At 48.9% G+C, this 22,852-nt stretch overlaps 1 protein-coding gene across 3 annotated transcripts in view; it reads left to right on the top strand.

Annotated features, from left to right (window-relative positions):
- Nucleotides 1-20,988, top strand: part of VASH2 (vasohibin 2) — a 33,191-nt gene extending 12,203 nt beyond the window's left edge. The window contains exons 3-7 of one of the 3 annotated variants that reach the window (XM_007451300.1): nt 497-553; nt 1,060-1,134; nt 6,472-6,853; nt 8,082-8,197; nt 20,584-20,988. In XM_007451300.1, the coding sequence (XP_007451362.1) occupies nt 497-553; nt 1,060-1,134; nt 6,472-6,853; nt 8,082-8,197; nt 20,584-20,656 (703 nt within the window). In that variant the 3' untranslated portion in view covers nt 20,657-20,988. The remainder of the gene's footprint in view (nt 1-496; nt 554-1,059; nt 1,135-6,471; nt 6,854-8,081; nt 8,198-20,583) is intronic. The other 2 variants (XM_007451298.1, XM_007451299.1) reach the window with 2 other exon arrangements.
- The last annotated feature ends 1,864 nt before the right edge of the window (nt 20,989-22,852 follow it).

Below are 22,852 nucleotides of genomic sequence, written 5' to 3'. Positions count from 1 at the left end.
TACCTTTCTGTCTGTCCAGCCACCCAACCAGCTTTCCATTAATCCATGCATCCACTCTTCTGTCAATTCCATCCTTCCTTCCTTCCTTCCTTCTATCCACCCATCCATTCACTTATTCTTCATTTATTTAATAATATTTGCTAAATGGAATATGTTGGGCTTGTGCCAGGCTTTATGGGTGACACAAAGATGATAAATGGTCCCAGCTCTCAAAGGGCTTGTATTCTAGTAGGTGAATTAAGACATGTAGTCAACTAAACAAAATACAGAGCAGATTGAAAATAGCTATTGTATAGATCCAAGGTGCTTTGGGGCCTAAGTTAGAAAGTAGATTTCTAGGGCAGGACAGAGAGGAGGAAGATACTGTTGGTGATGATCTGGCTACAGGCCACCTTCTGGAAAGCCCCCATTTCCTCATCCCTTTGAGAAATCCCTCTGCTGGATTACTGGGACCTTTGGAGATTTCTGTCACTTTCCCTTTACATACTTCACACAGATACAATCATACAGGGACCCAGTTCTTTGAAATTAGGAAAATGAGACCGCTGAGTGGGTAAGTGGTGCATGATCTGTGGGCCAGGTGACCATGCTCCTATCTGAGAGCTGTCATCTTTCTCTCCCACTCTCTCCTCCATCCCAGTGCTCAAATATTCTGGTCTGTAGCGGGTAGGGGTGCCCCGGGCCGGGTTGGAGGTGGGGCTGAGCTAAGCTCAGTGGTGGAGACTAACTCAGGGGTGGGGCAGACCTGTGAAATTTGTTTTATGTGGCCTTTTTCACTTGCTCCGTGGTGACACCCGTGTCCTGGGTTAGTGGGAGGGTGCTGTGGAGTAAAAGCACTAATCTCCCGGAACTACGTCTTGCAGAGAGGAGTGGAGAATTTAGAAATTTAGTTCCACCAGGTGCGGATGTGCTTTGCGAGCCTCCTCCGAGGCAAGTTCTGCCCTTTCTGTACTCCTGCATGCTGCCTAGTGTGGCGATGGGCATGCCTGGTGGATTGGCACACAGACCGACTGCATAATTAAATAAGTCTGAGATCCTTTGCTGTGCTCTACCCTACAGGTTAATGGAAACAGCGAAAGAAATGACTCGGGAGTCCTTGCCTATCAAATGCCTTGAAGCTGTCATCCTGGGCATGTATCCTTTAAGTGATGTAAGCTTAAACTTACTCCATAGATGATGGCTTCACTGTGGGGCTGCTTGTGCCTCGAACATCCTAGATCCACAGAGATGATGCCTGTTGTCTCCTTGGAGGAAAGTGTCAAGCCCTCCTGGTGCTTCTCTTGAACTTTCACCATCTGGAGTTGAACCAAATCAGAGCTTGGACCATCATCAGTGTAACTTGTGAGCTGAAGCCTGCATCACGGCCAGCTCCCAGGCCAGACGCATTAGTCGCGAGGAGAATTACAGCTTCAAGGAACTAGTGAGAGAGTGTGTATCTTTATTTTTTGCATTAATCTGGCATTGCAACAGGAAAGACCCTCCAGGGAAAATGGGATTATCCAAAGCCCTCTCCAGGGAAAGTTCTATGAGTGGACTGTGGAGGAGACCAATGGCGTAGTATCCTGACCCTACAGGACGTAAAGCTGAAACAAGGGTCTGGTCTCTCCACACTTTCTTCTCTGTTTTGCACCAGACTCCTGGATCCTCAGCCTGAGGGGGAATATGGTCCAGAATAACTGTGATGGCACTGACTTATTCGCGGTGGTGGCAGTAGAATATGATCTGGTAGAAAAGCAAAGAAACTCCCAGTCCTGGGGCGGACGGCTGGGGTGAACCGGCCAAGGGAACACAGTAAAACATGAGGTGATCCCAGGTTAGGACAGGTAGGTCCTTGAATGCCATTCTGAGAAGGGTAACTTTTTCCAAAGGCAACGGGCAGCCCAGCTGAAATCTCTGGAGCAGACAGGACATGATGAGGTGTGCACTTTAAAGAGGTGGGGGCCAATTGAAGGGCAGCTGGAGAAGGGGGCGCTGCATCTGCAAGGCCAGTTAGGAGCTGCTGCATGAGGGCAGTGGTGATGCTTGAACCATGGTTTTGGCAATGGGAATGGATTTGAGGGGACCGTTTCAAGAGATCCCGAGGAGATAGGATTTACAGGACTTGGAGGCCAGAGAGGTAGAAGGAAAACCAGGAGAGAGAGCAGACACAGAAGTCAGTGGGAGGACTGGTGACTTAGAATCGGACTGGGGACAGTAGGCTGGGTCTGGTCTGTTCTCCCGGCCCCCCGGACATCTTCGTGGGGAGGGGAATTTCCGCCCCTCTAGTCTGCAGAGCGCTGGCTGGCCGGATCTGAAACAGGACTGTCCGCAGGTGCCCAGGCTGACGTCTGAAAAATGGAAACTTGAGCTTTGTGGAGGCCTTTGCCCAGCCCTCCAGTCATACCTCCTCCCTGTTCCCCACCAAGGAGATGGACCGCATCTGGGAGCCCAGCAGGAGGGCAGGATGGGGGCGGGGTGGGGCAGCAGATGGCTCTGGGCCCCACCCTTTGGAGGCAGGAGTCAGCACAGCTGTTGGGCAGAGCCTCCTTCAAGCTTAATGGGGTGAACAGTTGTCGGGGATTTGCTGGTGATGGGTTAGGGAGCCCATCACCACGGGCACCAGCTGCCTTCAGACCCTGTGCTGACAGAGGTCGCAGGGCCCCTGGATGGAGGTCATCTTGCTTCACATGGCAGTCCTGTACACAGTTGTCTTGTCCCCGAGCAATTATATCAATCCAAGCCGAAATTAGCTTAGGTTACCGGAGTTACCAATAAAACCTTTGGGGTTGGGGGGATGGACCTGTGGCCAGCCTCTGGGCCTGTCCGAATCAGAGGGTAGCGTGCTTTGGGTTCTCCTTTGTTCTAACCGGTGTGTCATTTCAGAAAAGTGGAGGGAGGGTGGAGAAATACAGCTGAACTCAGGGAAATGTGACTCTTGCACAGACAAGAAACACAGCTGGATTCTAAAAGTTACGGCCTCTTTGTCTTTGCTCTGTGTCAGCAGCCCTGTGGCCTGCTTTGCTCCCAGGCACAGTGAAGGACGGACTTGTGTCATCGGTCGGCCTCCCATGGGCCTTTCCACAGGTCCTAGGGGACAAGCAATGTGTTGACAACTCTGAAACAGGTCGGCTTGGCTGCTGCTTGGAAGCTGTGTCCATGGGCTTGTCCTTGTTTTCTCTTGTTTGACATTAGCTCCGAGTTCAGGATTCATTCGCGAAGGGCCACTTCTTTTGATCTTGCTTTTTTGATCATGCTGGAGAGATAGACTTCTGGTTCCAAATTATTTTCTGAATCATGGCAGCTCTTTAGGGGGCCTCACTGGCCCTTGTGGGGCTTAATCATGGTGCTGAAGTGCTATGGTTTATTCAACAACAGGTGTATAATTAGAGGCCGGGGAGGCATAGCCCCAGCAGGCTGGGTACTGGGCAGATCTTCCCCAAACTTGGGGCACTGCTGCTCCCTTTTCCCTAGAAAAGCTCAGGCTACTTCCCAGCCCTCATCCATACCTCTTAGTCCCCTCGCTCTCCGTTCACAGAGGCTCCAGGTCCCAAGGCTTTACTGATTGCTGTAGTGATGGAGCAAATCCAAGTGGCTGGTGACTTGTCACGGGATGGACTGGTGGTCCCTGCAGTCCCCTCCCCATTCACTTTCTCGCCTTGGCTGACTCTACCTGTCCTGTGGGACTCATTCTGGTCCCGAGGGCTCTTCTCTGCTCTTCCTGAGGTGGCAGGGTTGCCTCTCACAACACACGTCACGTTGGGGTGGGTTTTTTTCAGTTTGAGATAAAATTGATTTAGGGCACCGTGTAAGTTTAAGGTGTACAGCATAATGACTTGACACATATATTGCGAATGCGGGGTTTCCAAGAATTATAAAATATTCATAACACAAATTTACCACTTTAACTTTTTTTGGCCGTAAGCCGGCCTCTCACTGTTGTGGCCTCTCCCGTTGTGGAGCACAGGCTCCGGACGCACAGGCTCAGCGGCCATGCGGCATGTGGGATCTTCCTGGACCGGGGCACGAACCCGTGTCCCCTGCATCGGCAGGCGGACTCTCAACCACTGCGCCACCAGGGAAGCCCTACAGTCTTTTTAAACGTAAGGAAATGTATCCTCACAATCTAAGATTCATCCTTTCAGCAAGCACCAACCAGTTATTTCTGTGTGCCAGGCCTGTGCGATGCCTGGGAATACCAGGATGCAAAGCACAATTCCTGCCGTTACCAGATACAAATGCACACACATGCGCGCGCATACACACACACACACACACGAAGCGGGATGAATAAGCAGCAAGTGCTGTGGGAGTTCTTGCAGGGGGTGTGGGAGACTTAACCCACACTGAGGAAGGTCAGGGAAGGTATCACACCCAGGAAGTGAGGCTGTTCCAGTCAGGGTGCAGCCTGTGTAAAGAGAGAAAGCCCAATAACATCCTTTTTTAAAAAATAAATTTATTTAATTATTTTAGGCTGCGTTGGGTCTTCGTTGCTGTGCGCGGGCTTTCTCTAGTTGTGGTGAGCAGGGGCTACTCTTCGTTGCAGTGTGCAGGCTTCTCATTGTGGTGGCTTCTCTTGTTGCGGAGCACGGGCTTTAGGTGCGCAGGCTTCAGTAGTTGTGACACACAGGCTCAGTAGTTGTGATGCATGGGTTTAGTTGCTCTGCGGCATGTGGGATCTTCCCGGACCAGGGCTTGAACCCGTGTCCCCTGCATTGGCAGGCGGATTCTTAACCACTGCACCACCAGGGAAACCCCCAATAGCATCCTTATCACTCATGATTCTTAGGAGACCCCAAAGATCTCTGCCAGGTTTAAATCCCCCACAATATAAGACTGATGTGTGAGTGAAGCCATAAAAGAAGTTATACTACGATGGAGACATGAGGTCGTGTACAGTGGGTTTAGTAGCTTGTTTTTGAAATTTTCATAGGTCACTTTGGTCTCATGGCCTTGTAATGCAAAGGTCATTTAAAATATTCAGTTATATTTGACTTCATATTCTGGGGGAGTATGTGCTGAGGGTAGTTGGCGCAGATCTTTGGGTTCTTCATGGTCTCAGGGTGTATCCTTCAAAAACGTCACAGGTCGGGAGTTCCCTGGAGGTCTAGTGGTTAGGACTCTGTGCTTTCACTGCTGAGGGTGCGGGTTCAATTCCTGGGTGGGGAACTAAGATCCTGCAAGCTGCACTACAGGCAAAAAAAAAAAAAAAAAGTCATGGGTCAACTGTAGTTCAGTGTGTGAGCCCAGAGTGTGGGGGGGATGAGACGATACAAAGGGATGATGAACAGGGGCTGAATCATGGCAGGACTTTGCTGAGGGATTTGGACCAAGTCCTGGAGAAGATGAGATACACTGAAAACTTAGGCAGAAGAGTGACATGTACCAAATTTTGGCTTCAATAGATCGTTCTGGCCACTGTGTGGAAGGTAAATTGGAGCAGGGGCAAGAAATGGTGAAGACAAGTTCTCAGAGAGTGGAGAATGGTACCCACTTACTGAGCACTCACCGTGCACGAGCCACCATGTTAAGAGCCTGGATTGTTATTTCCCTTAGAAAAGGTCTGGAGACACCAACGGTCTTCAGCAGAATGTATTTAAATTTCCAGTATCCCTCTCCACAAGAGTTGGGTCTTTGAGTCTCCATGGCCACGCCAGGGCTGTCCAGAAACTTTGAGGTGGACTTGAGGATGTGGTGCCTCCTGTCCTTCGTTGCAGCATGTGGAGTCAGTGGGGGTAGTTACTTGAAGATGCACCAGGTAGGGTTGCTGGGCTCAAACCGAGTTAATGGTAAGAGGTTGGGTGGCTCAATCCAGACGGGCCAACACATGGAGAGAGCTGAGCTGTGACACCAGCTGGGTTGGGGACTGAAGGGAGCCTGAGGTTCGGATGCTGCAGGCAGCTCTCTGTGGTACCCAAGGCTACTGGCATGGGTATGCTGGGGCCAATGAGAGGAGCAGACAAGGCGCAGATATGACCCATTCTGACACCATTCTGTCTCTTCCCATCCTGTCAGTTGGTCTGTGTCTTACATCTCCACTGCCTTGCCTTGGGTCTGGTTGTCATTTCTCCCAGCACCATTGCAGAGGCCTTCTATTCCTGGTCTGTCCCACATACTCCAGCCAGAATTAACTACTGAGAACATCATTCCAATGGCAGAAACCAACTTTTAATAGCTTATCATCCCCTGTAGAGCACCAAGGGAGGATAACGTATATTGTTAATGGTTTTGTTTGCATTTATTTATTTACTAAAGAAGATGGCAAATCTTCCCTCTTTGTCCCATATTAATTTGGTTTGGTATGCACCATGTAGCGGGTACTCAAAGATATCCAGTGAATCCTTTATAAGAGGATCAGTCTGGAAAGGTCAGGTCTGGGCCTGCTCAGAGGCAGTGGGGTGGACCCACTGACCGTATGGGCTACCTTCCTTTCCTGGGAGTCCAAGTTCTGGTGTCTCCAGCCTCCTTTCTCTTCCTTGACTCAGATTCTCTAAGATACTTAACCAATGGACAGCCTTCCATCGAGCGATTCCCCATCAGCTTTAAAACCTACTTCTCAGGAAACTACTTTCACCATGTTGTGCTGGGGATTTACTGCAATGGCCGCTATGGCTCACTGGGCATGAGCCGGAGGGCTGAGCTGATGGACAAGCCATTGACCTTTCGGACTCTGAGTGACCTCGTCTTTGACTTTGAAGACTCCTACAAGAAATACCTGCACACAGTCAAGAAGGTCAAGATTGGGTTGTATGTCCCCCATGAGCCTCATAGCTTCCAGCCCATCGAGTGGAAGCAGCTGGTCCTCAATGTCTCAAAGATGTTGAGGGCTGACATAAGGAAGGAGCTGGAGAAATATGCCAGGGACATGAGAATGAAGGTAGGTGCAGGGGAGGCAATGCAATGAGCAATGCAAGAGAGTTCTTTCCTCGTTCTCTCTCTCTCTCTCCCTCCCTCCCTCCCTCTCTCTCTATTGCCACGTGCCCTGTGTTTCTGAGATGGTCAAAAGTTTCTTAGGTTATCTTGCTTAGTAGGCACCCTGTTAAAAACATATCATTCAATTTTTGACATGGACAATTTAAGTCTCTTTGCATTTACTACTTTAAAAACTAGAGCTAAGCTCAATTTAGGTGGTGTAGCTGAAGCAGAGTCTTGGCCTACAGTTCCTTCTATGAGTCAATCTAAAATGTTAGTCATTTTATACTAAGGCTCTAGTTTTGTTTTATTCTGTTTTGTCTTTATAGTAAGAGTGGTCAGTCATCTCAGTTTCCCTGCAACTGAGGGGTTTCTGAGGAAATGAGATTTTCAGTACTTAAAGCCAAGAAAGTCTCAGGCAAGCCAGGATGAGTGGGTCACTTTGCTGTATAATCTATTTCAGAGTCGTGTTTTGTTTTATCTCTGCTTTGCTTTGTAAGTTGCAAAGCCCTTTGGCATAAAATTCTGACCTGGAGTCACAGAAGCAAACAAAGGAGCATGCGCTCTGCTGGCTTTATAGAAACTACACTCATAAGCGCTTCTTCCTTCTACCGTGTCACTTCCAAGGTGACAGCATGCCTGTTTGTCCCTGCTCCTCCAGAGCCCGTGGAGTCACTGAGAGAAAGCCTGTGTGTATGCTGAGACCCGCAGGGGCAAGGGATTATGCCGAATTCAGGCTTGGTTGTGTTTAGCACCTGGGGACTTCACTTGGCAGCACCTGTAATGGAGATTCTGGATCAGCTGGACCCACTCTGCGCATGCGTGCGGGGTGGGAGGGTCAGAAAAGGAACACGCTGGCTTCTGGGGCAACATGGATGGGACTTTGCCTTCACGAGAGGGGAGTTTTCTGAGCAACCAAACAGCCCCAGGAGGCTGAGACATTGGGCTCTGCTCCTCTCTGCCGTGGGGAAAGGGGCACAGTGTAATCCTGTCATCCTCTGGGAAGTGGCACCTCTGCTTCTTGTCAGTGCAGCATGAGAGAAGCACATCTGTGTGTCAGGAGGAGGCCTCCAGCTCAGGGCCTTCTAAACCCCGGGATCATGAATGGTCAGGGGTTGAGATGCTGGGCTGCAGGAAGGCGCGAGGGCGGGGCTGTTAGGAAGCAGCGTGCTAACTCCTCGTATCTCCTCCAGCTCCTGAAACCTGCAAGTGCCCACTCTCCAACCCAAGCGAGAAGCCGGGGAAAATCACTGTCCCCCCGACGGAGGCAGGCGAGCCCCCCAAGACGGCTCGGCAGGCGAGACAAGTCGTGAGTAATATTTCCTCTTCCCCCAATTAAGGCCCAGCACACACGTTTGGGAGGTTGTCCTGGCCCTTGGGGATGAAGCTGTGTCCTGGGCTCAGCATTTGAACCAAATGGTGATCTCCAAGAGATCTGCCCCTCGTTCGGTGGACATCTCTTATGGAAAAGGATCCACCATGCACATCACCCACAGTGCATTTACCCTGCTGACTGTCAGATGGAGACACAGTTGGAGGGGATAAGCCCCAGATGGTGTGAGACGGAAAACAGTGCAAAATCCCGGCAGCATGGAAGGAGCATTGGCCTTAGAGTTAGGAAACCCATGTCTGGAGCCAGCTCAGCTGCTTAAGGAGCTATGGGGCCTTAGGCATGTCATGCAGCCTTTCCGGGCTCAAGTTCTCTCACCCCAAAAATGAGATTGTTAGAAGTGATGAACTTGCCTAAAACCTTAGCCTTCTGTGCCCAGCAGAAAGCGCGATCGCCCTCCATGGATGGTGGCATCAGAAATGCCACTAAGCTCATCCTCTTCCCTGGTTGACTGTGTCCTCCCCAGTTTTAGCCCTGAAGCTAGTGATTTCACACCTGCATCTTAGTTCAAAATGACCCACTTAAGAAGTGATGGATTGAAGATGCTGAGGCTACCCGCAGTAACCAGTGATAATCCACTGGCAAATATGTGGGTCATAATTACACTGGGAAAAACTACTACTTTGATTAATACCAGCAGCATGCTGTGTCTGTCACATGGGTTCTCACCGTGCAGGGGACCGAGTGGTACAGGGCACAGAGGTCAAGCTTGGGCCCCGGCTCTGCTGCCTATTAACCTTGCAGCCTGGGCAAATCCTTCGGGAGCCTGAGTTTCCTCATCCGTCAAAGAGGATAAAAATGCTTTTCTTGCCTATATCACAAGGTACCGTAAGGATCAAGTTAGAAGACGTAATGAGAGCGATTTGTTAATGGTGAACTGCTGTATGCAAGCATGTTATTGTCACATCAGTTCTGTAGAGGGAGAAGGGAGAGTTTCACGGTTTTCCTTTTTAGGTGAAGAAACCAGAGCACAAAAAAGGTTTGTCATCTTTTGCTGTGTCATGTAGCTGGCCAGTGATGGCACTGGGGCTAGAACCCAGGTCTCTTGACTCTGAGAAGGTGGCGGGGGAGGGGAGCATCGGTTCTGTTTTTGGAAGAATAGAACAGGACCACGTATTGTCAGTTCTGAGGAAGGTTTCCTGTTCATCTCCCCTCCACCTCCCACTGCCAATCCCAGGCTTCAGCATCGATAGCCAGGAAGGCCTTGGGCAAAATGACTGCAACCCAGGGTTTGAAAGGGGAGGAATGACAAAGCAGGAGGGTCAGGTGCTCCTCCTGTAGCTGAAGGTCAGTCAGGGTGGTTTCAACGTAGGTGTGTCCTTTCAGGGAGCAAGATGGCTTCAAGCCTTTCATACGTGGCCTCTGACCTTGATACTGACGAGTACCCTTGACCCCGACCCTAACCCTGTGTCTCCTCTCTGATTCTAACATCCATTCATTGCTGTCCCCGAACAAAGTAGCAGTTGTTTCTCAGGACTGTGGACATGTAAGCCCTTCCCAGAGGGTCATTTGGCATAGAGTGAGTGACCCAGAAATGGGAATCTGGTGGCTCCTGAAGCAGGGGAGGGGGCCCTTTAATCTGATAGATTATCCTTTCTGCCCGTGGAGGCCTGAGTCCTTTCCTGAGGGGCTCCCACTCTTCAGCAAACGTTGAGCAGTCCATAAAGTCTTTCTCTCCCCTTGAGACTCTGGCGTCCAGGGTACATGAAACCCTAGGCATTCTACCTGACGGATTTATGCACAGAATGGCAGCCGTTGGTTTTTAAGGCGATTCCTGTACGAGTCATTTTACTTGGATCCACAGGAACTTTGCGGTCCAAAATATACTAAGTTTTTAACCAGAAAAAGTTACTGTGATTGCCCAGGGATGGTAAAGCCAATAAGATCTTAGAAACTGGTTGTAGAGACAAAAGTCAGGATGACAAGCTGCTGGTGATGGTGGTGGTATTGGTGGTGGTTTGAGTGGGGTAAGAAGGTGAATTTGAGTTTGGACTGTGGACTTTGAGGTACTTCTTAGGCATCCAGGGAGCGGGGTGTTTCTTGTAGAAGTTGCTGAAAATGCAGGTCTGGAGTTGGAGGATGTTGGGAAAGAGAGATCATGCTTTTAGAGCCGTCTCCTCAGAAGTGACAGTTGAAACAACAGCTGGATACATTTGCAAGGAAAAAGGGAGAGAAGAGAGAAAAAAGAAGTGATGTCAAGGTCCTGAGTGGGCCAGAGGAAGAAGACCCAGCGTAGTAGATGTGGAAGAAACAGAGGGCGAGAGAAAGGGTCAGGAGTGTGGAGGCGTACGCCTGTGCCCGCAGAAAACAGTGGGGGAGAGGGAGGGTTTAAACGGGGTGGGGGGCGGGGGTATGAAGCAGAAGTTGACAACTGTACGTCGGACGGCTTTGATCCTGCTGGGGAAGGAGGCCGACTCATCTGGCGGGAGTGAGGAGCTGGGTTATCAGTACAGGGTGAAAAAAGGGCTGCCCACAGGGCCCATCTGGGGAGAGACAGAAGGATCCTGTAACCCTGTTCTCAAGCTTGAGCAAACCTAGAACCACCCGGAGGGCTTGTTCAAACAGGTTTCCGGGCCCTGCCCCCAGCCTTCCTGATTCAGCAGATCTGGGTGGGGCCTGAGAAGGTGCCCTTCTCACAAATTCCCTGGTGATACTGATGCTCCGGTCCAGGGACCACACCTGGAGAGCCACCGTTTGATCAATCAATGTGGGAGAACTGATTTGGGGCTTGACTTAAAAAAAAAACCCAGAACGTCAAGATGAAGGTCCTACGTCTGCTGAGAGGGGCGGATGAGGCCATTGAGTGTGGTTCAGGGGCTCAGCCCTGCCTGGTCCTGCCTTGGGCCTCTGGATAATGAGGTTGCTGGGGTGAGGTTAGAGGGTGTGACTGGGGCCTGGCCCCATGGTTGGGCCCCACTGAAGTCACTCTGGGAGGAACCCAACTGGTCTTTCTCCTGTGGGCCAGATAGAGAAATCTTGTTCTCAGTCATCCCCGAGGCCATGCCCCTGCTCTGATCTGCAGCTGCTTTGTCGTGCAGCCAAGGCACACAAGCACACCGGTGCCTGCAGAGGATGGCTGTTAGATTGCCTAGGATGTGAGTGCAAAGCCACCCTCTAGTGTCAGGGCCCACCCTCCTGAGGCGTGGGAGTGGGCCTGGGAAGGGGTCAGGAAGAAAGACGTGCAGGGACTTGAGATTCAATTCCACCAGCCTCCTTCATGCCCTGAATTGGTCCCAGCTGTAGCCGAGCAGGCCCCAGGAGCACACAGGTGGCGGCTCATGGTTCAGTGAAAATGTAAACTTTCCCAAAATGGTGAAGAGTGGCTGCAAGCAGCCTCTGAATCCCTTGGACTCATGACCCTTCTCCGCAGCCCCTTCTTCTGGGCAGACCACTGGTTCCCAGGAGTCTTCCTTCATAAACTCCTCCCAAGGGTCAGAATATGGGGATTTTTTTCCCCCAGTTAGGGCCAGGTGGCCTTGGTTGTTTGCCCATCAAGGGAACCCAGGTGGCTTGTGGGTTCCTATGGACAATTTGATGTGAGCAAATCCAGTAAGACCACGGTTATTCTTGGTGGTGGAAGCCCCTGCCGCTTCTTCTCTCCTAGTGTTTGGAGGTCAGGAGAGGAATCTAGAGGGCAAATATCTTGGCTGAAGTTTCACAGTGGATGGAGGAGTTACAAGGAGGGAAGAGTCTCTCCCCTAAACCCTGACTTGTGGGTTGCAGGGCTGGGTGAGGGGTGACAGGGGCCACCATGTCGGAAGAGAGGGAAGAGAGATGCAGGAGATGAGAGTAAAATGAAGGCTGTGAGAGGTGGGGACCACGGGAAGAACTGATCACCAAGCCCCTCCATCCCCCTCTGGCTCCTAGCCTCCGCCATTGCAACAGACTAGAATCCAGGACAGCCTGGTTCCTACAGGTGTATCTGGAGAAAAGCAGCTTCTCAGCTTCTACCCGTGGCCTTCACCAAGCAGGCTTTTCTCCAGGTAGTCTTGCTTTGGACTAGGAAATGAGAAAGTGACAAATTTGATTATGACCCCATGACTCCATCCAACTCTGGGCATCCTACTGTAGCATGGTCAGGATTAGCAAGGGTTTGGTGATTCTCACTGTGTTATTATTTCAGCATCACCTACGGCCATCAAGTCATTTCTAAATGTGTTGGGTGCCACAGTGAAGCCGGGGAGTGGCCCAGAGGGCGGAAAATTACCATAACAGGCAAGAGGCCCATCAGCTGTGGGGCCCCAGCCCCTGTCTGTGCGTGGATAATTTTAGTGGCTTTATATCCTCAGCCACCACCTCCCTGAAGCTGGAGCTACTGCAGCCCTGCGTTCCTCTCCGTTCTTGCACATGTCTGAATAATCCTTCTAGGAAGGAGGATCAGTGTCACTGGGTGGACAGAGAGTCAGCTGAGTGGGAGGAGGGCAAGTAGCAGTGACTACCTTAGTGTCAGCTGAGAGAGTCTCAAGAGAGAAACAGGGACCCCTCCACCCCTCCACCCACTAGTCCTTTCTCGTACTCGCTGCTCCTCTAGGAGTGTTTAGAGAAGCGTCCACACAGAACAGCCAGGTTGTTTCCTGAAGTTCTTACAGAGTCAGGGAGATGGAGGTTGAGGTCTAGGTGTAAAAGGCCTTTTGCGAACTTGAATCAACAACTCTACAACTCTGGGCCTCAGTCCCCGCTTAGCTCTTCACTGAGGCGTGTTCACAGAGGTTCTCAACAGGAGCCAGGGCGCCCCCTGGGGGAGAGGGGTTAGAAGTGCAGTGGGAGGGGGGGGTTTGCTTATCAACAGTGATAATGCTCCCCATTAGGGCCTGGGAGCCAAGATGGTAAATGCCCTGCAAAGCTATGGACCATCCTCCCCCCGTAAAGAACCATTCCACCTAAAATGCTTCCACTGAGAACCCCAGATGCTCCCTGGGGTCCTTTCTGTCTCTGACAGTCCACAGCTCTTGGCCTGCTGACTGTAGCCTGGACCTGGGGGAGTGGGGGGGAGTGGACAGTGGTTTTCTTGCTGGGCTGCCTGTGTTCGCATGAAAGCAGCTCCTACCAACTGGAGTGACCCTGAGGAGCGTTCTTCTGAACTGGGGCAAGAGTCCCTCAGGACCCACCAGACCATCTTTCTCTTCTCCCCGCCTCTGCCTCCTGTTTTTCCCCTCTGTCTCTGCTCTCTTCTTTGCAGTTCACAATTTTTTTTTTTTCCTTCTCTTTGATTTCCCTTCTTTGTCATGTATCTCGAGGGCACTTCGTGCCTCCAGTGGGCTTTACTTACCCTGCTGGAGACCCTCAGGGTCACAGAGGTTACTCAGCCCCGTGAGAGTTCTCCTTCCACTGCTGGGCCACAGCTGGATGAGGGAATTCCTTCTCTGTTCTATCACCAGGCTCATGAAGATGCCTCCAGGCAACTGGTTGAGTGAGGCCCTCAAGTCATTTCTAAAGGAAGTCATGATGTAGTCATAGGAGAAGCAGTTTGGTTCCATGATCTAATCACATCGAAGCTATTTTGAATGGGGCCCAAGAAGTCATTCTCTATTGACCCCAAATGAGAAAATCTCCCCAAGGGGGGAAAGGGGAAAATTGCCTTCACATGGAACGTAGCAGGGGCACAAAGAGGGAGAGAAAACTAGGAAGGTTATGGAGGGAGAAGTAAAACCTCCACGATGATGTGGGGTTTCTTTCCAGGAGCCCAGAGAAGGTAGTCTCCAACTCAGAGGCCCGCCCTGCTTCGCTCCCCAGGGGATTTCATGTGGTCCAGGGTCCCCGGGGATGCTTGAGGAAACCAAGAGGGAGTGATGGGCCTTATCAGGAAAGACTGCCTCTGGCAGAGTGAGTCAAGAGCCTCCAGAGCTGACGATTGAAACAGTCATGCCGGGTTGGGGTTCCTACAGGGGTTCTCTGCCCTGGAAAGGGGAGGTGAGATCAGAGCCTGGAAGCTGTGCCCTGGAATCTCAGTGGCCCATGGCTCTTGGTCTCTGGCTGGAGCTCCTGGCTGGGGAGGGCTTGGAAGAAAGGTCAAAGGGCTGGAGGATCTCTTCAGAGCCACATCTCTCTTGCCTCAAGCCTGTCTGTTCACATAGCAGCCTCAGCTGTCTGCCCTGTCAGCTGCCGCAGTGGTGCCTGCGGTCCTGGGAAGTAAGGAATGTGAGCAAGGAGCAGGACTGGCTTTGAATGAAGGTGACAGGTGGGCGGGAACCACCCAGTGTTCGTCCCTGAGGCTTACCCGCATGGGCAACGAGTCCTAAATCAGGCCCTGGCCTGACCTGACTGCTGCCAGACTAGACCAGAGAGGAGGGCCTGGGGTCTCCCTGAGCTTGTGAATGCTGGGCCAACACCATCCCTGATTTAGTCTGTTCCACACCCTTAACGCTGAGGACCGAGAGATTAACATTGCTCCTTTACCATATATCCCTTTCTCGAATCTAGAGACCACAAGGATCACAGCTAAACTGGTCCTTGCGAGCGTGCGGTGTGTGAGGACGGTGCGTGTGAACACGGGCACTTGCGCCCCCACCCTGAGGGGCTGTGACCTCAGGGGAAACAGGAGCAAGGAGCTTGAGCAGCCTGACCGGTGGTCTGTGTGTCCCCATCAGGCGGCCCTGAACTGGACAGAGCTGGGCCCTGTCCCTCAATCAGTATCTCACACTCATAGGGGAGAAGCAAGAGGTAAATTTCCATTGGAAGAAAGGGGAATGGATTGTGGCTCCACTGAGCTGCCATCTGTCTTGGTAACCCCAAGACTTGCAAGGTGCTTGGCACAAAGTGCTGCTTAATAAATTCTTATGAATGAGTAAGTAGCAAGCAAGTTTCAGGAGCCCTGCTGTCCAGCTGCCACTCAGGCCCTCTGACCCATCCTGCCCAGTGACAGCTTGGGGGCTGGGGAGTTGGGACGTGAGGAGAGGAGATGCCCCAGACACAGCCCTTAGCCGGAGGGACAGAAACGGGACTGGGTGGTTTTAGGGAAAACCCTGTAGGCTTTTCCTCCACTAACTGCCTCTTTCCCGAAAGCCAGTGTCACACAGACGCACACCAACTCGTTTAGCCCCAGGATATGATGTTGTCCCCCGCTTCTGTCCCCAACGTGCTGCCATCACTTTCTGGTTCTGATGCTTCTTTCAGCTTCAACACCAACATCCAGTCTAGCCGAGCTCTTCCTTGGCCCTGAGCCTGCCTCAGGGTTTGTGAAAGACACGATGTGCCACCTGGGGATGGTTCACTCTGCCCGAACTGTCAAGGTGTAGTTAGCGAACACTAGGGTGTGTGGTGAATAGCACTGGCACGTCTCACAGAATACCTTCTCCGTGGAACAGTTGCCCTGTCCTCCCCAGCCCACCTCCCCCTCTGCACAGCTCCGCTGCGGCTGACTCCTGGGTTGCAGGCCTGAGGGTGGGGCTGAGGGTGGACCTGGGACCAGGCCATCAAGCCGTCACCCTGGTTCACCCTGGATACAGTTGAGGCTGGGATTTTCCATTTGTGCTCGGAGAGGAGCGCCCCCTTTTCCATCCACAAAGTGCATCAAAGCAAACCTGATAGTCCCTACCCCGCTTCCCCTAAAGTAGAAGGTGCCCGAGAGCTTTCCAAAGGAGAATCCTTTGATTTCTTTTCCTTGTTTGGACTGGGGAGGGGTTTGGAGAAATATATTGTTCTAAAATAATAACCCTGGATCTGATGTGAGGCTCTGGGCAAGCACAGACCTGGCTGAATCATCATCCTGGTGCTTGTGTTTCTTAAAAATAACCCCCCTTGCAATATTCTAATTATAGCCAGGGGAGCACTTGGAAGAGGCCTCTCCATACTCAATAGCTCCCCCAGCTCTGGCCCTGAGATGAGCTAGCAAGGACTGAACAGTGTTTCTGGCTGGGTCCACGGGCAGGTGGCATGCTGTGATAACCCACTTCTGCCCTTCGCCAGGCCAGGAAATTGTAACCAGTGTTGCTGAGAAAGAAAAGGGTTTCACCTTACGGACAGGTCACCAGGAATCTCAGTTTAACTCATTTTCTGCCAGTGTTAACCTTTTTTTTTTTTTCCTCTTCTGGGTTCTGGGCTCTTGGTGGGAGGTGGGAGAGGTGGAGATACAGAGGAAGGAGACAGCTTAGTCCCTTTCCATTGGAAGCCCCCAAGCTGTCTGTCGTTGCAGAACCACATTCAGCTGTACAAGTAGGCAGGTTCCCCAAATAGCTTTTGGAGATAAGGTAAAGCCTCTCTTACACAGGGAAAAAAAAATTCTTCCTACTTGTTAATTCTTCGAATGGTGTCATGGTGGCTTGAATTCCTGGCTTAGGACTTTGTTAAAATAAAAATATCCCATGACAAACGTAACAGAATGAAGTCCTATCAGCCGTTTACACGTTAGTCAGAACTAGACCAAAATTTATCAAGGGGTACAGGTGCAACAGTGGGGATTCACTTGATGAATTCACTTGATCCCTGCTCTGAAGTTGTTTGCAGTCTCTGAGGGAGGCACAAGGATTATGAGCCTTCGAGATTCTTTAGCAGATGTACAAAAGGAAACACCGGCGCATACAGAGCAAGGAGCAGTGTGCTGTGGGGAGAGGAAGTTAGAAAATACTGCAGGGGAGAAGTGGCATCTGGGTTGGTTCTTGAAAGGATGACAAGAAGACAAGCAGGAGGCATTCCAAAAGCCAAGGTGCAGAGGCAGGAGTGGCCTGATGTCATCTTCAGATGCTTGGGAGGATACTTTGCGTGGGGATGGGGGTCAGTTTGCATCTTGGTCAAGCCCATGGGCTCTAGATTCTGGGGAAGAACTCTGGTTTCCACCACTTGCTAATAACCACACGACTTTGCTTTGAGCAAGCTTCCTAACTTTCAGTGCCTCCCTTTCTTCCTCTGTAAAATGGGTAGTAACACTATCAGCGCCATAACGTTATGGTGAGAATGAATTCACCCACGTAAACTGCTTAGAACAATGCCTGGCCCAGAGTAAGTGCCTAATAAATAAAAGCTATTTATAACGGTGATTTCTCAGCATCTGGAAGGTGTGGGGAACTGGTGGAAGTGATAAGGAAAGGTTTAGAAAAAGGAGGCCAAAGAGCTCCACATTATTTATTTATTTATTTATTTATTTTTGGTCACACTGCACAGCTCATGGGATCTTAGTTCCCTGACCAGGGATCAAACCCGGGCCCCTGGCAGTGAGAGCGCTGAGTCCTAACCCCTGGGATGCCAGGGAATTCCCATAAGAGCCCCTCATTAAAGTGCATCTGTTTTCAAGGGTGCTGAGAGCAGAACATGGGAAAGGTAAAGGGAGAAATTTTCAGGGCACAGAAAGTTCGAAAAATATGAAAATTCTGTTCCTCGGGGCTGAGGGGCTCCAAAAGGAGGAAGCCAGGAGAGTGGCCAAAAAGTGGCTTCTGAGGAGGTGGCAAGCATGTGGTTTGTGCCTGTGGCCTGTTTCTGCAGTGACCCCAGGGAAGCCCTCGTTTCAGGGCTGAGTGGGTAGGGTTTGTTCTCTCCTTGACCTACCCTGTCGCCTGTCCTGCCACTGACTTTCCAGCAGGTGCTGTTGGTCAGAGGACCGAGGGAGAGAAAATAGGTCAGTGCAGATTTATCCCAACACCTGAGAAATGATATGAAGCTAGGGTCTTACCAGCATTATTTTCATATAGGAAGGGCAGCACCTTTAGCGTCTCAGGAGGAGAGGTGTGATTTGGTGTTGAGGAAGATGCCAGGCAGGAAAGGTTCGGAAACTGGGGTGAGCTAATTGGTAGGTGCTGCGAGGACTGTGGAGCAAGGGATTCTCTTAAGCACAAGGGATTGCTAAACTTTCAGAGGCAATGGGAGATCTAAAGAGCTGCCATGGTGGAAAATTATTTCAGTTGCTATAGGGAATGATCCCTATTGAATCCTTTTCTAAAGCAAGGAATGCACATGAGTACTTCAAGCTTATCCATCGGACAGTGGATTTTTTAAAAAAATAAATTTGTTTTTGGCTGCATTGGGTCTTCGTTGCTGCGTGTGGGCTTTTCTCTAGTTGCGGCGAGCGGGGTCTACTCTTTGTTGCAGTGCGCGGGCTTCTCACTGCACTGGCTTCTCTTGTTGCGGAGCACGGGCTCTAGGCGCGTGGGCTTCAGTAGTTGCAGCACAGTTCAGTAGTTGTGGCTCGCGGTCTCTAGAGCACAGGCTCGGCAGTTCTGGCGCATGGGCTTAGCTGCTCCACGGCATATGGGATGTTCCCGGACCAGGGCTCGAACCCGTGTCCCCCGCATTCGCAGGCGGATTCTTAACCACTGTGCCACCAGGGAAGCCCGGCCAGTGAGTTTTTGACTACTGAATTTTCTAAAAGTGGGGCACACTGTGGAGGGGGGAGTAATTTACCTTTCTAACCACATTTGCCTTAGGCTGATGCTAACTTAAGGGGAGTCCACTTGAGGGAGAAAGTCTCACGTTAGCTATCTGTAAAGACAGCACCACGCCAGGCAAGGAGACAAAACAGACTTTCAGGCTTTATGACAAAATCTTGACAAAATGAACAAGATATTGATACATATGGACTGTGAACCTGGCTTGTCTGCAAAAACCCTAGTTCTCCCCACATTAGTTGGCCAAGGACTAGGGCAGAAATATAAGTTTAAGTTTGAATCCTCAAGCAAAAGCGTGCTCCCTTTAGCCGTCAACTCAAGAATGGCTCTTGCAGTGGTCCCCGGGAGCCACTCTACCAGGCCTGAGGCAGTGGCTCTGTTTATAGGGAATGGCTAATCTCTAGGGCATGTATGCGCTGGAGGACACCATTGCCCTGAAGGTCAGAAGCCTTAGGCTTTTTGATACAATGAAGGGTGTAGGCAAGGAAGTATTGGGATTTCTACCCACAGTCGACCATATTTATCAGCATCATCTGTGTATCCTGGGCACCATGAGAAGATACACAAAGGAATGAGAGGCATGATTCCTGACCAATCAAGCAGGGCACGTGGTCCAGCTGAGAAGTAAGCCCCGTGCAACGGAGACAAGAAAGTTTACAAGTTATTTTAGTAGTGCCAAGTAGCAGGTCAGGGAAGGTTTCTGTACCACTTTGGATAATCTAGTTTCAGAGGGGATGATCATAGACTGTTGATGACTATTCAGAAACGGGACATCTCTGAAAATAAGAAAGGGAGGGAGAGAGGGAGGAAGAGGGGAGAGGGAGGGCCAAGGAGAGAGAGAATGAGAATGTGAGGGGTGGTAGAATTTGTTTCTTAAACTAAGCCTGGTGTCCTTTGTTGAGCAGCACCCCAAGTAGAAGCTAGCTGTTGATTTCTCGTTCTAGCAACACTGAATGACTTGGACCACACTCATGCCAAGGGAAAAACAAATTTACTGCTAGGAAATCTTTCAAAGGTATAAACCAAGAAACCTTTATTAAACAATTATATTTTCATTTTGGTCTCTCTCTTCTTTTTTTAACACTTAAGACAAGGTTCAAGTGTAACCTAAAAACGTCTTTGATCTTCTTGTAAAAACGTGAAACTTTTCAGTTAGAACTCAGACATACTGGTTTACAACCTGGGTTATGTCTTACCAAAGACGGTGAGGAGGGAGGCTCATTTTAAAAATGGAAAAAATTGTGAGATAAATCATGAGAACACTTAGGTATGATTTTATATTGGGAAGTCACCTAGGAAGTATCTTTAATGAAGACATGATGTGCTACTGAATGATTTCTTTCCCCACCTTGAAGTTCTTTCTTACGACTTCCTATAAATGCCTGGGTGTACTGTCATATTGGAAAGTGCTTGAGAAAATGTATTTAGGGAAGAGAGGTGATTTGCCACTGAATGATTTTCCACATTGACCTGCTTTTACAGATGAATTCTAAAAGATTCATCCTGATTTTATACCCTCAAGCCTGGAATGAATAGTGACTGAGAATCTTCACAAGAACCTGAGTCACCTGAGATAGCTTGTAGGTGCTGGCCTTCCCCAGGGCACCGACACGAGGAGGCCAAGATTTCTAGGAGAATTTGGTTCAGATGTTCAGTTCTACTGTAGTCAAACTTTTTTAGACCCTTGCAAGGTTTACAGAAACTAGGTTTCAGAAGTTACAGTGCGACCAAATTCAGGCTTAAGGTTGAACAAACTCATTCAGCAACCTGTCAGTTTTTTTTGAACTCTACATTGAAAGCCTATTAAAAGGTTCCTTAAAACTTATAAAGGTGGACTTCAGAAACAAGAGGTGGAGTTGGGAGCTAAGGCTGGTGTGTGTGTGTGTGTGTGTGTGTAGGGGGGGGCAAATACCAAAAGAGTAGAGGTGCCTGACAATACTGAATGATCTTTCTGTCCCTTCCCCTCTTGCCTACTGTCTCTTTTACCCTTAGGCCTGCACTGCCTGAAAAGAAGGTGGCTGATCTCAGCACTCTGAATGAAGTGGGCTATCAAATCCGAATTTAGGCCAGCAATACAGCCAGCAACAGGGCTTCTATGGTGCTTCTGTTCTGCACTTTACCCAGCATCTTCAGGAGGAACTGCAACTATTTATTAAGAACTTGTGAATTTTATTTGTAAGGGTTCACTTGGAATAGACTCTGAGTGGGTGGTAACAATTAACGTTAAAAAAATTCACGAAGGGACAACCACGAAAAGGCTAAGTAATAAACCCCACTGCGGTCAGACTGTCTTCCTCACTCCAGATAGAAAGGATAAGACCAGAACTGTAGTTTTGTATTTTCCCATTTACCTACATTCTTTTACTTGTTTTAAACAGCAGTAGTAAATGTTCATGAAACCCTCCCTCCCACTTTTGATATAGTAAGGTAAACTCAATCAGTATTAATGTCTTTTTCAGCAATAACAGCGGCAAAGATTGATGGGGTCTTTTTTTAAGCAGTCAATATTACCTCAGCATCTTGACATCAGATATGCAAATTTAATGGTGTTTTGTTTTTTTATATTCTATTTGTATTGTTTCCCCAATATTTTCCATGGGGATCTCCACAAGGTCTGGAATTTTTTTCCTGGGGCACACATGCGATGAAATTTAAGGTATTATATATGCAAGTGTTTTACTAGAAAAGCACTGAAATTCTTCTGGCAATACGGGAAACCATTTTCAGGACCTTGGAGTTACTTCTTTCTTAAATCTTTCTTAAAGCATTCACTGACAGCAGTTTTTGTTCTTTCAAAACAAAAGAAAAGCACGTTCAGAAGCTAGTCTATGTTCTGTCACTAACATTTAAACTTTGCAGCGTTCAGCAAAAAGCACACAGGGTCATGAACTGTTACACAAATTTAGCAGTATTGCAATTACCGCTGACAGTAACACACTCAAAGGCACAGGCCAGGAGTGAATCAGTAGGTCTTTAGAACCAGCTAACCTTGCTGATCCCATTTCACCTGATTTCGAAACTATAAGTCAGGCCTCGATTCTGAAGGACTCACTGTTGTTAGAGATGTGCTCTGATGTCTTATATTAAGACCAAATACAACACGATGTCATTATTTTCCAGTACCTTGCTTTTAGGTACCACTTCATGATGCTTAGGAACTGGTATTGGAAAATACAATGAATTAGAGAAGCAGAACCTTAGTTTTAATGGAAAAGTCTTCGGGTACAGTGTTACACCTTATAGTGTGATTTAGTCTACAGAGCACAGTATGAATATCCGGCCTGCATATGGTAGTTACAGTGTAACTTCTGGCTGCAGACCACACAGAATAACTCTAACAGCATACCAAGTCTGTATGTTATCAAGAGTACAGCTTCCGTTTCATTTGTTTGATCTTAGCAACCATGCCAACTCATGAGACCAAAAGGCATATTTAAGTGAAGTCTGCTAGTCAACAAAAGTGTTATTTCAGTCTCAGTGCTTCCCCCTCTGGTTTTCTTTGACCGAAGTGTACATCTCAGTTAGATTAAAATACAGCATAAGTTAAAAATTCGGAACTTAACCACTTTCCTCAAGAATAGTACTATCAGTTAGCAGAATTTAAAATGAGTTATCTTTAATCTTCACAAGATGAACCCATTTGCAGCCTCATGGCCACTTGTATTTAGATGTTTGCAGTCGCCAGTGAATCATTTCATTCTCATTCTAAAGCAATACTGACCTAGCTCTCTCTCTAGATGTTTATCAATCTGAAAATATTATATCCAATAAGTAGACTACTTATAACATTGCAGTCATTCTAAGAGCTTGGAATAGGATTTTCCAAGTATTAAGTACTGTCCAATCTAAAATATGGAATGTCAAGAGTTGCATAGCGTCTTGTTTCCCACAGAAAAGGGGAAAGGAATAGGAATACAACCTGTTTCTAATATGCTGATGTATAAGCCTTAAAACTGCCAACTGGCTTGATGATTCAATTAGTAACCTGATTTATTCCACACTCATTTCTTGATTTTAAGATTCATTTCCCCAAAGCAAGAGTTAGTCACAGAAACATGAAAATTAATTTAAAATGTTCTTGGTTGTTATTCTATTTTTATTGTCTATGGAGTAAGTTAATTTCTAAAAGATATGAGGAAGGCAACAAACTCCTACATTCTAGTGAATTAATTTAATTGATAAGGCAAGAAAAAAAAAAGACATGATTTACTCTCTAGAACTGATTTTAAAACTGGCTATAATTCAAAAGATAAAAAGAAAA

Source organism: Lipotes vexillifer, unplaced genomic scaffold, assembly GCF_000442215.2.
Source record: "Lipotes vexillifer unplaced genomic scaffold, Lipotes_vexillifer_v1.1 scaffold570, whole genome shotgun sequence".
Taxonomy (NCBI): domain Eukaryota; kingdom Metazoa; phylum Chordata; class Mammalia; order Artiodactyla; family Lipotidae; genus Lipotes; species Lipotes vexillifer.
The sequence above is the reverse complement of the archived record's forward strand: the minus strand, read 5'-3'. Positions and strand labels throughout refer to the sequence as shown.